The 12,411-nt window shown below is 39.2% G+C and overlaps 1 protein-coding gene across 8 annotated transcripts in view; it reads left to right on the top strand.

Annotated features, from left to right (window-relative positions):
• Cdc27 (cell division cycle 27) overlaps positions 1-12,411 on the top strand; it is a 48,647-nt gene that overhangs the window by 21,009 nt on the left and 15,227 nt on the right. For 3 of the 8 annotated variants that reach the window (XM_021176128.1, XM_021176130.1, XM_029483447.1), the window contains 8 exons: positions 1,544-1,641; positions 2,236-2,390; positions 2,494-2,705; positions 4,012-4,126; positions 4,986-5,101; positions 8,351-8,450; positions 9,593-9,800; positions 10,337-10,509. In XM_021176128.1, coding sequence (XP_021031787.1) covers positions 1,544-1,641; positions 2,236-2,390; positions 2,494-2,705; positions 4,012-4,126; positions 4,986-5,101; positions 8,351-8,450; positions 9,593-9,800; positions 10,337-10,509 — 1,177 coding nt within the window. Of the gene's footprint in view, positions 1-1,543; positions 1,642-2,235; positions 2,391-2,493; positions 2,706-4,011; positions 4,127-4,967; positions 5,102-8,350; positions 8,451-9,592; positions 9,801-10,336; positions 10,510-12,411 lie in introns of all 8 variants that reach the window. The other 5 variants (XM_021176126.2, XM_029483446.1, XM_021176129.1 and 2 more) reach the window with 4 other exon arrangements.

The raw sequence follows: 12,411 nt of genomic DNA, 5'->3' as shown, positions 1-12,411 counted from the left end.
GAAGGGAAGGGAAGGGAAGGGAAGGGAAGGGAAGGGAAGGGAAGGGAAGGGAAGGGAAGGGAAGGGAAGGGCTTTTAAAAGAATTAGCCAGGTATGATGGTGTATCCCTTTATTCTCAGCACTCAGAAAGCAGAGTAAGGCCAGCCTTGTCTATGTGGTGAGTTCTGGACCATTCAGGCATGCATAGTGAGATTCTGTCTCAAACAATAAATAAACTTAAAAATGACCTTTTGTGACCTTATCTGGTTAAACACGGGGTTATTTTCAGATGATGTCAAATCATTCACACCACGTTTGTGAGCTAGAATAAGGAAGGATAAGATCTTTACTTACTTAAAATCGGAGTTGAGAGCCAGGCTGTCATGGCGCACGTCTTTAGTCCCAGCACTTGAGAGGCTGAGGCAGGTGAATCTCTGAGTTCCAATACAGCCTAGGCTATACAGAGAAACTGTCTCAAAATAGAAAAAAACAAAAACAAAGCAAACCCATGAAGTGGGCGCTATCATCCAGTATCATCCAACTATGATTATTACTGCCAGCACAGTACACACTTGGTCCTGGGACTATAAGAGGAAATAACTCTCATTGTGTAATGGAGAAGGAAGAAACAGTAGATCAGATTTTTATTATTTCATTGAACGGTATTGTCCTAAGGTTTGGGCAGTATTTTGGTCACGTGAGAGAATGCTGGTTTTAATTGGTTAGGAATAAAAGGCTCTGTGACAGAGCCCCTGCCCAGCCTAGTGCTGCAGCTGTGGGTTCCATTCTCAGTGCTGTGTGGGGAGGGAAGGAACAGAAGGTACCTGGAAGAGAGCTGAGAACAAAAAGAGTCATTTCTTTTCTATAAGGTGACTTCTCAAAGAAATAGATGTTTGAGGGCAATAAATGATTTACAGCGAGTGATGGGGGAGGGTCGAAAAATATAAATCTTAAGGGAAAATACAGAAATTCTTTTTTAAAATATGATTAGGTTAGATAGAAAAATATTCATGTTTTAGAATTTTCAAAAGCAAATCTAGGATAGTCACAGGAGCTTAGGTCAGTCCTCAGACATTGAGATTTCACTGGGGTTTTCGTTTTATTGAGCTTATTTTCTGTGTACAGCATGTTTGCACTAAAGCCAGGGGAGATCTTTCTACATCATTCTACCTTACTTCTTCTCTCTGACTCACTCAGCCTGGCGGTCAGCAGATCGCATCCATCCTCTGACTTCACCTTCCGCAGCACTGAGCTTACAGACTCACTATGGTCACACTTGGCTTTTTACATGGGTGCTGAGGTTTGAACTCGAGTCCTTGTGCTTGTGTCATGGCCCCTGTATTTTTCTTTTCCTTAACCTTGGATTAATATTAATTAATTCTTGTTAATACCCATGGATTGATTTGCTACTTATAACTTTTATTGCTTTTAGAAAGTTAGAATTTAAGGAAGCATCAAAGAGTACTGTAAGGATTTATATAAAGTTTACCTGGTTTTTATATCAAAAATTGTAAGAAAAGCTATGGGGCTTATAGTTTGTTTAATCCATTGTTTCTCTCCACAGCAAGACAGATCGGCTTGCCAAAGGGTCAGAATGTTACCAAAAGAGCCTTAGTTTAAATCCTTTCCTCTGGTCTCCCTTTGAATCGTTATGTGAAATAGGTAAGCTCGCCGGGTTCTTCTTCCTCTTTCCTTCTCTTTTCTTTTGTTCTCCTTTTTGTTTGTTTTGTTTTGTATTTTTTGAGTCCAGGTTTTCTCTGTGTAGCTGTGGCTGTCCTGGAACCTACTCTATAGGCCAGGCTGACCTTGAACTCAGAGATCTGCCTCTGCCTTCCAAGTGCTGGGACTAAAGGAGTTCACACCTCCTGGCAAGAGGATCTTAAGTTTACTGCCAGCTTAAGCTGCATTCAGCTTCAAGGCCAGGGGAGCTTACAGGTGACTCTATCTCAGAACAAATCTTAGTTCACTCGGGTTTTCAGGTTGGACAGCAGGCACCTTCAACCACTAAACCTTGCTGGCCTTGATTGGTAATATTTAAAATTTATAATTTAGTTTATTTTCCAAATGTACATCTTTAAGGGTTTACATCCACAATAAATTAATGCTTGGGCTTTAGCGAGGTGAGATTGAGTGCATAAGTGGGCAGGAGAATTTTGAAACTCCAAGGCTTTATTTGCACCTAATTATGTGTACTTGAAAAGAAATTATCCCTCAGAGGCAAGGTTTTTGTTTTGTTTTGTCTTTTGCTCTTTACAGGTGAGAAGCCAGATCCTGACCAAACATTTAAATTAACATCTCTACAGAATTTTAGCAGTTGTCTTCCCAACACTTGTACAACTCTAGTATCTAATCACAGTTTATCTCACAGACAGCCTGAGACAGTCCTTACAGAAACGCCCCAAGACACAATTGTAAGTGTGTTTCTTCTGTGTTCAAAGTGCTCTGAAAGCCCACAAGAATGATTGGAATTAAACAGTGTATCATAAGTGACATAGTAGAAAATTTCTGTTTCAGGAATTAAACAGACTGAATTTAGAATCTTCCAATTCAAAGTACTCCTTGAATACAGATTCCTCCGTGTCTTACATTGATTCAGCTGTAATTTCACCAGATAACGTCCCCCTCGGAACTGGTACTACCATATTATCTAAACAGGTTCAAAATAAACCAAAAACTGGTCGAAGTTTATTAGGAGGACCAACTGCTCTTAGCCCATTAACCCCAAGGTAAGTCACACAAGATATTTTAAAATGTATTCCAATATATAAATGATCTTTAGTGAATCCTATTATGAATAATATAAGTTAATTTAAACAGCATCTTCTCTCATCAGTATGACAGAGTGGCATTCTGTTTTCAGAAAAGGAAGTAAAAAAAGCCACAATACATCTATAAAAATTTTTGAGTTAAATATTAAAAGAGTGAGAGTGTAGCTCAGTTGGTAGAATGCTCCTATAGTGTGCAGAAAGTTCAGGCTTGATTCTCAGCACTTTGTAAACTGGGCAAGGTTTCAAATGCATGTAATTTTAGTACTTGGGAAGTGGAGGCAGGAAGGCCTGAAGTTCAAGGTCATCCTCAACTGTGAGTTAGAAAGTCAAAGCCTATGATATGTCATGATCTTTCTCAAAATAAAATTAAGCAGAGGAAAAATATTAAAGCTTTTAAATATGCATTAGTTAGTATATGTAGTAAAAGATACAATCTTGAGCTGGGTGTGGTAGCGCACGCCTTTAATCCCAGCACTCGGGCAGGCGGATTTTGAGCTCGAGACCAGCCTGGTCTACAAAGTGAGTTCCAGGATAGCCAAGGATACACCAAGAAACCCTGTCTCGAAAAACCAAAAAAAGAAAAAAGAAAAAAAAGGATGCAATCTTTATGGCTGTGCATCTACAGATAGCAATCCCTCCACATGTACGTTTGGTCGGTTATGGCAGCATTTCCAGTTCTCGTTTCTAAAACATGGAGGAGGAGTTGACACTTATCATTGGAAAATATGTTGTCAAAATTATTAAAAGTATATTATATATGTATACAATAACACATCACAAAGGATACATATCAAACATATCAAAACTATCAAACAAAACTCATGAAAGAATAGACTATAAATGGAGTCTCAAGGCCAGAAAGCTATTAAAATAGCAAGACCAGGAGATTGGTTAGGGCATCTGCAGAGACCAATGGGTAACTGTATCAATAATTATTAAGTAATTACCAATATTCTCTAGGACATTGTCTAAATTGTTCTAAAAATTGGAGTTCATGTCATCATTTGTATCCTAGCTTTTAAACAGGCAGTCACAAATCAGTAGCCACTGTTCTCTTCAGGTCCTTGTCCTGTCTCTGTGGTTCTGGGGGAGGGGGGTGGAGTCCTCTACATTCACAGCTCATGTTAAGTCTGCCCCTTAGGTCCTCAGTGCCCTGGAGACTGACTTGCCATTCTCTTCCTTTTAGACCTTCTAATTTAAGTATACTGCTGCTTTATATATGCCTTGATGACTTTTTGACACCTTGATTTCAACCTCTTCTCAGTTTTGGGATTTTGCCATTAGAAACCCCAAGTCCTGGAGATGGATCCTATTTACAAAACTACACTAATACACCTTCTGTAATTGACGTGGCACCCACCGGAGCACCTACTAAAAAGGTATTTCCTGTGTAAAATACAGTTTGGGTATTGATTAAAGATATGTATTTAAAACTACAATTTATTAAGGTAATTTCAAGAGAATCCAACTTAATATAATCACTACTTCCTTAGAGACCGACCACCGAGAATGTCCTTACCTTAGAGTTACTGACCGACCACCGAGAATGTCCTTACCTTAGAGTTACTGACCGACCACCGAGAATGTCCNACCACCGAGAATGTCCTTACCTTAGAGTTACTGACCGACCACCGAGAATGTCCTTACCTTAGAGTTACTGACCGACCACCGAGAATGTCCTTACCGTGCACAGCCTGTCACCACTATCAGATCGTGGCTGTTGGCTTTTTCAACTTACACATCTAGTTCTTTTCCATACCTAGTTATATAAGTGTCCATAAGCTAAATTAAGATTGTTTCTGTCACGTTGAACAATTATGTCAAAAGAGGCAAGCAGAAGTTTGGGTTTTTTTTCTTCCCCTTCCATGCAAGCAGAAAAAAAAAATTAGAAAAAGTGGAAAGAGATGGTGATGCAAAGCAGCATTTTCATAACTCAGGAAGGGCTGGGTGAATTCTTTTTTAATCTCTTTAGTTAATCATTTTACTAAGTGCAAAAGGAATAGTATAAAATCTTGCTGTTTCATATTCTTTATATGCAGCAAATTAATACATAAATATTGAAAATAATAGCTGTCTTACAATTTTTAATACAATATTGTGATGGTGGTGATTGTATTAGGGTGGCATGAACTGTTCTGAGCTATCCATGGGGAAAGTGTAGATAGGAGCACCGTAGTGTCTTTCTGTCATTGCAGTGCAATCTATAATCACAAACCTTAGACTTTTTGTGTTTTACAGTCTGTTGCAAGAATGGGCCAAACTGGAACAAAGTCTGTCTTCTCACAGAGTGGAAATAGTCGAGAGGTCACACCAGTACTTGTTGCACAAACACAAAGTTCTGGCCCACAAACAAGGTATTTATTATGGTGTCTATTTTGTCAAAGTAATGTATATGCTCCTTCAAAATTATTTTGTTCATAGACACTTGACCTTCAGAGCAAGTACACATAGATTTCTTTCTTTTTGTAGTGTTTATTTGTTTGAATGCATTTGTTTGTTTGTTTGTGGAGTTTTTTGGGGGGTGGAGGGTGGAGATAAGGTTTCTCTGCATAGCCCTGGCTGTAGACCAGGCTGGCCTCAAATTCAGGCCTGTCTCTACCTCCCTAGTGCTAGAAATCAAGACAAGGACCACCACGGCTGTTTGTTTTGCTTTTGAGGCAGAGTCTGTATTATATAGTCCTTGGCTGTCCTGGACCTCACTCTATAGGCCAAGCTGAGGTGTGGCTCCTCTGCCTTCCAAATGCTGAGATTTAAAGTGTGTGCCAGAATGCACAGCAAATACAGATTTCATTCTCTCTTCACCTATTATTTCTGCACACTGGTCATAAAATTGAACTTCAGATACAGTAGCCTTAAAACTGTCACAGTTACAGTCTTAACTATCTTAAAGGAGTCAACATACCTGTAATGTTAGGGTCTAATCAGGAATACAGCTAGCAGACTGTGGTTGCCTAGGGTCGTGTTATAAGAATTACTTGACTGAGTGGTTCACATGGGGTTTTTTGTTTTGCAGGGCAAGCAGTTATTACTGCTTGCTTGTGAAAGAGTGAGTACCTGGGCTTGGCAGGCACTCATCTGAACCCCAGCACTAAGGGGTGTAGGCAGGAGGATACAGAGAACTTACTACCCTCTGGCCTAGCCTAATGCACTTAGAGGGGTGGATATGTATGCACACACCTTTAAACTGGGGTAGAAAGGAATAAAAGGAAGACATTTTGTTTCCTGGCTCAGTGGTTAAGAATGTTACCTGTTCCTGCAGAGAGGGCTAGGGTTTGGGTCCTATGGTGGGCTACAAGTGTGTAAGTCCAGCTTCAGTGAATCGGGTGCCCTCCTCTGGCCTTTGCACCCTTCTGCACGTGTAAATCTTAGCTTTAGAAACTTTGACCAAAGCAGGTCATACAAAGGTTGATGTCACTTGTCAGGTTGTGGCAGGGTTTAGAATCACTAGTGAAGGTTGTCTAGAGTAGGTTGCCCTGTGGGTGTGTCTGTGAAAGGGTTTCCTAATAGGGATAGATGAGGTGGGGAGACCCACCTGAATATAGATGCTACTGATTTGTGGGCTGGGCTTTGGATTGAACCAGAGAGAAGGAATTGAATACAGCTCTCTGCTTCTTGGCTATGAATGTCAAGTGGCTAGCTTTCTAGAGCTTATGCTGCTATGACATCTCCTAACCCCACCATAATCTACTTGTGAACTAAAATAAAATTCTTTGTCTCTGAGGTTGCTTTGCCAAGTGTTTAGAAACCAAGATGGATAACTAGTAGAATTACCCATTCTTTATGAAGAATTTAGTCTATGAGCTTCCTGCCGTCCCCCTTTTATCTAGGGTATCATGTAGGATGGCTGCAAACTTGCTATATGTATCTTGAGAATGACCTTAAACTACTAATCCACCTGCCTCCACCTCCAAAGAGCTGGGATTACAATCAGTGCAACATACCAAGTTCAAACCTAGAGTTCAAATCTAGAGCTTTGTGCATACTGAGGAGGCACCCCGCCATCTCAGCTCTATCCTCAGACCCATTCATTGCCGACTCTTCTTGTTCTCTGTTTGAAACAGGGTCTCGTAATACCCCTTACCCAAGTCTTAATTAGATCATTTTAAGTTTACTATGTTTTCTGTTTGTTCTATTCTGTTTTTGAGACAAGGTATTTATTTTAGATTGTTCATCACTTGAGAACCATCTGTCTGTCTCGACTTCCCTTGGTATAGGGATTGCAGGCATTATTACTACCACACCCAACTAAGTTGAATTGCATTCTAAGAATAGAATTCTTGGTGCTGGAGAGATGGCCCAGTGGTTAACACTTGCTATTCTTGCAGAGGACCTGGCTTCACTTTGCAGCACCCACTTTGGGTGGCTTACAACTGCCTGTAAGTGCAGTTTTAAGGACTGATGCCCTCTTCTAGCCACCGGTGGTGCACATATGTGCATGGAGGCACTTGTACATATTCATAAAATAAAATAAATCTTGGTGTAGAAGTACACACCTTTAATCTCAGCACTTGGTAGACAGTCGCAGGCAAATCTCTGAGTTCACGGACAGCTTGCACTACATAATGAGTTCCAGGACAGCCAGAGATACATAGTTAGATCCTGTCACTAAATTCAACCAAATCTTAAAAATGGAATTAACTCTTAGCTAAGCGTGGTGGCATGCACCTTTAATTCCAGCACTCAGGAGACAGACAGATTTCTGGGTTCAAGGTCATATTAGAACATAGAGAACTCCAGGCCAAAACGGGATATATAGTAAGACCTTTTATTAAAAAAAAAAAAAAAAAAGTTACATTTGGGACAGACCAATGGCTTAGCAGTTTAGAGGACTTTCTGCTGTTGTAGAGGACCGCCATTTAATTTTCTAACACCCACATGGTGGTTCACCATAGCCTATAACTGTATCCAGGGGATACAGTACTCTTTTCTGGCTTCTACAGGCACTGCTTGCTTGTGGTACACTCATACATGTAGGCAAAACATTCATAGCCATGAAAATAAAATTTTAAAGTAGAATTCTTATGGTTTGCATTTCAAGTAAATCTGGGCGCAAGTAATGATGATAGTGTTGTCTAAGTAGAGTAAACCTTTGTTTTAGCTGGTTGAATTTGTTTATTCTAGTAATTTTTGTTTAGTTTTCTAATATTTATTGTTTATTGACAGGTACCACATTTAAGTGATTCATGTCCAACTTTTTTATTTAACATTTTGTAGTTGCCAACGTGTGCTCTAGACAATTGCCTATATATGTTGTTAGTGTGTGTGTGTGTGTGTGTGATGTGCATGCTAGTACTTGCAAGTACACTCAGACCAAATAAGATAGCAGCATCACCTGGAACTAGACTTAGTGGCCATAATGAGCACCTAACATGGACACTAGGAACAAAGCTTGAGTCCTCTGGGAGAGCATCAAGTCCTCTTACCTAGGCAACTTGCCCCCCTAGCCTGGGAAGGTTTTAAATCCTGAGTCTTCATAGAGACCCAAAGAAACCAAAAGACCAGTTTTAGAGTATTTATGATGAATGCATATTTCAGTAAAGCAGAATTAAGAAAATAGGTAATGGTCATAAGCCAAATGTTAAAAAAAGTTTTTGTTTTTTTAGTACAACACCTCAGGTATTGAGCCCCACTATCACATCTCCCCCAAACGCATTGCCTCGGAGAAGTTCCCGCCTTTTCACTAGTGACAGTTCTACAACCAAGGTAAAGATTTCTGCCTGTTTATTTAAAACTTACTATGCTGAAATTTCTATTCATTCCTAACTTCACCTCAAATAAATAAAGGGTTTTGTTTTAATTTTTTCAGAGAGCTCATTATGTAGATCATGCTGGTCTGAACATTGCCATCTTCCCGCCTTCCTCACCTTCCAGGGTGCTGGGATTATAGGGATGCACCTCCACGCTGAAGGAAATAATTTATTTGGAGAACCTAGCTATAATTTTTGTGATTCTCCTTGGTCATTGGTAAATAGGTCAGTCTTGAAATGACCAAATCATAATAAAAATGTTAGTGGCTTTTTTCAGGAAGTAGACTGGAAGAAAGATGCAACAATTTAAATGTAGTACAAAAGGATTTTTTTGTTCCAGAAGAATAATTCTGTCTCATAACTGTTATGGTTGGTTGCACAAATGCCTTTGATAAATTACATAGCTCATATATACACATGCAAAAGAATTCATATAAAACTGGGAAATGTCTATGGCGTTTGTGCTTTATATCTTATCACTGAGGAAAGAGTGAGTGGGCATTTGGTCTTGTTACTGTCTTTCTAGAATAATGTTCTTAAAGTTAAAAAGCAAAGAAGATGGGGGGGGGGGGGGCTTGTTTGTCTTGATCTGCTGACTGACATGAATAATTACCTTTGACACATCCCAGTGAGTGATTTTGTGCTTTGATATAATGTGATGGTAGTGCTTTGATATAATTAGTATTGCGTTTTCTTATTTTTAAATAATAAATGAGAATGTGATACACTTTCAGAAGACCTGCCCTCAGTGCAGACTGCCCTCAGTCACTATTAGTTGGGCAATGTGCTGTTACATTGGAGATGCAGTGACTCTTGGCATGCTGGTTCATTCCTGTAATTCCAAGATTTGGGAGGGTAAAGCAAGATTGCTTCAAGTTCCAGGTCAATAGAGGCCAAAAAGTAAGACCCTGTCTCAAAACAAAAAATAAACAAAAAAAATTGGTTTTGAAGACTTGTTTTTATAAAATTTCTGATGAGAAAAGCAAGAAGACTAATGAGGACGTGCATTTCTTTTCTGTGTAGTACTTGTAGGAAATGTGAACGGAGACATCTAGAAGGACGAGTATGATAAGCGTGGAATTTTATTCCTTTTTACAGGAGAATAGCAAAAAGTTAAAAATGAAGTTTCCACCTAAAATCCCTAACAGAAAAACAAAAAGTAAAACTAATAAAGGAGGAATAACTCAACCCAACATAAACGATAGTCTGGAAATTACAAAACTGGACTCTTCTATCATTTCAGAAGGGAAAATAACCACAATCACACCTCAGATCCAGGCATTTAACCTACAAAAGGCAGCAGCAGGTCTGTTTGTAAATGCTTACTGTACTTCCTGTGTTTCTACTTTATTTTATACTTTCTTTGATTACGTTTCTTCATGCCTTTATTGTTTTTAGATTAATACTGGCATTAAAAATTGTTTTAATGGATATTTTTATGTTTTAAAATTTGTCTTTTACCTATTTCTATGGATATGTTTATCCTCAAAGAAACCCAAGTAGAGCATGAATCCCATGGAACAGGAATTGTAGATGGTTGTGAGCTACCATGTAATACTGGGAACTGGACAAAAAATGCTTTTAACAACTGAGCCCCCTTAAATAAATTTTTTTAACTTAATTACGTTTTACTTTATTTCATTTAGAGAGAAGGAATGAGCGTGTGTGTACATTATGTGGGATCTCAGGGATCAAATGCATCAGCAAGAACCTCTAACTACAAAGCAATCTTGTCAGCCCAAATACTGGAATTTTTTAAAAAGGAATAATTTGTAGTTAGCAGTTTTAGAAAACCAAACTTGTATGTATTTCTCCTTTGTTTATCATATTGTTTTCTCCTAGAAGGTTTGATGAGCCTTCTTCGTGAAATGGGAAAAGGTTATTTAGCTTTGTGTTCATACAACTGCAAAGAAGCTATAAATATTTTGAGCCATCTACCTTCTCATCACTACAGTACTGGTTGGGTCCTATGCCAGATTGGACGGGCTTATTTTGAACTTTCAGAATACATGCAGGTAAGTATACAAAGATACATATATCCTTCTAGAATTAATTTAACTTTCATGCTTAAGGCTGGATCTTAAAGGCTAATATTTACTAATTTATTATATAATGTTTATATAATTATTTTCCTAGTATGTATAATTGTCTTAGTTAGGATTACTATTGCTGTGGTGAAACACCACAACCAGAAGCAAGCTGGGGAGGAAAGAAAGGCTTTATTTTGCTCACAAAATAAAGTTCATCATCAAAAGTAGTGAGAGTCCTGTAGAGATGGCTCAGCTCAGCGGTTAAGAGCACTGGCTGCTCTTCTAGAGGTCCTGAGTTCAGATCCCAGCACTCATGCACCGATGCCCTCTTCTGGTGTGTCTGAAGACAGCAAGAGTGTACTTATATACATAAAATAAGTAAATCTTTTTAAAAAAAAAAAAAAAAAAAAAAGCAGTGAGCAGGAACTCAGATCTAAGGCAGGGACCTGGAGGCAGGAGCTGATGCCGAGGAGGGATGCTGCTTACTGGCTTGCTCCTCGTGCTCAGCCTGTTTTCTTACAGAACCCAGGACCACCAACCCACGGATGGTACTGCTCACAATGGGCTGGGCTCTCCCCTATCAATCACTAATTATGAAAATGCCATTCAGACATTCAGAGGATCTTCCGGAGGTGGTTCCTCAGTTGAGGTTCTATTTTTTTTCAAGAGTTATAAATAAAATTATTTCTTATATTGAGATAATTTAAACTTAGTAGTCTTTCTTGAAAAGGATTTTAGAGAATCAAGTTAATATAAATTCTTTCTACAGTTGTGTACAGAATTATACACTGCGGGCTGGTGAGATGGCTCAGTGGTTAAGAGCACTGACTGCTCTTCCGAAGGTCCTGAGTTCAAATCCCAGCAACCACATGGTGGCTCACAACCATCTGTAACAAAATCTAACACCCTCTTCTGGAGTGTCTGAAGACAGCTACAGTGTACTCACATATAATAAATAAATAAATCTTTAATTAAAAAAATTATACACTGATCTGAATGTTTGGCATTTAGTGTGCTTTATAAACTTAAGGCTATGAAGAGGAATATATATGATTGAAGATACGATGTCCTAATAACAAGGTTCGTTCTATTTTCTTTTCACCTGGTAGCTCTGGCTGGCCTGGAACCTGCTGTATAAACCAGGCTCATCTCCCTGATGCTGGGATTAAAGGCATACACCACCATACCTGGATGGTTTTGTTTTGAGATAGGGTCTCATGCAGGCAGGCTGTCCTTGAACTCTAAGACAGGATTACTCAAACTCCTGATTCTCTTCCCTTCCCTCTTAGATTGTGGGATTACAGGTGTCTGCTACCATCCCTGATTTATGAACCCATGGAGGAGTTGAATCCAGGGCTCCGTACATTCTAAGCCAACCTTTCCAACTGAGAGGGAGCACTGTCATCAGTCAGTCAACTTAGTTCATTAGTTTCTTTTTTGTTCTCATAGGTCATCATCACTTGTGGAGTTTAGTTTGTTTTTTGGGGGTTTTAGGGTTTTTGTTTTGTTTGTGTTTGGTGGGGGGATTGAGAAAGGTTTTTCTGTTTAGCCTTAGGTGGCCTTATACTCAAAGATCCCCCTGCCTCTGCCTCCCAAGTGCTGGGACTAAACACACGTGTTGCCACCACCAGGCTTTTGATTTTATTCTGGAACAAGGTCCTGCTCTGTAGTCCAGGCCCACCTTGAGTCCACTCTCTGGCCCAGGCTGGCCTTAGCCTGCTGTCTGTTGCTTTGTATTCAGTCCTAGCTGATAATTGATTTTGAAAGGTTACAAGAGCTTCTGAAATTTTTGAAGCCAAAAGGTATCTGTGTGTCTAATTTCTTTGTTATATAACCTGTTTCTTTTAGAAGCACTCACAACCTTTAAAGAGATTTGAGGGGACTTAT

This window comes from Mus caroli, chromosome 11, assembly GCF_900094665.2.
Source record: "Mus caroli chromosome 11, CAROLI_EIJ_v1.1, whole genome shotgun sequence".
Classification (NCBI taxonomy): domain Eukaryota; kingdom Metazoa; phylum Chordata; class Mammalia; order Rodentia; family Muridae; genus Mus; species Mus caroli.
Note: the sequence above shows the minus strand (reverse complement) of the source record. Positions and strands in the feature narration are given on the sequence as shown.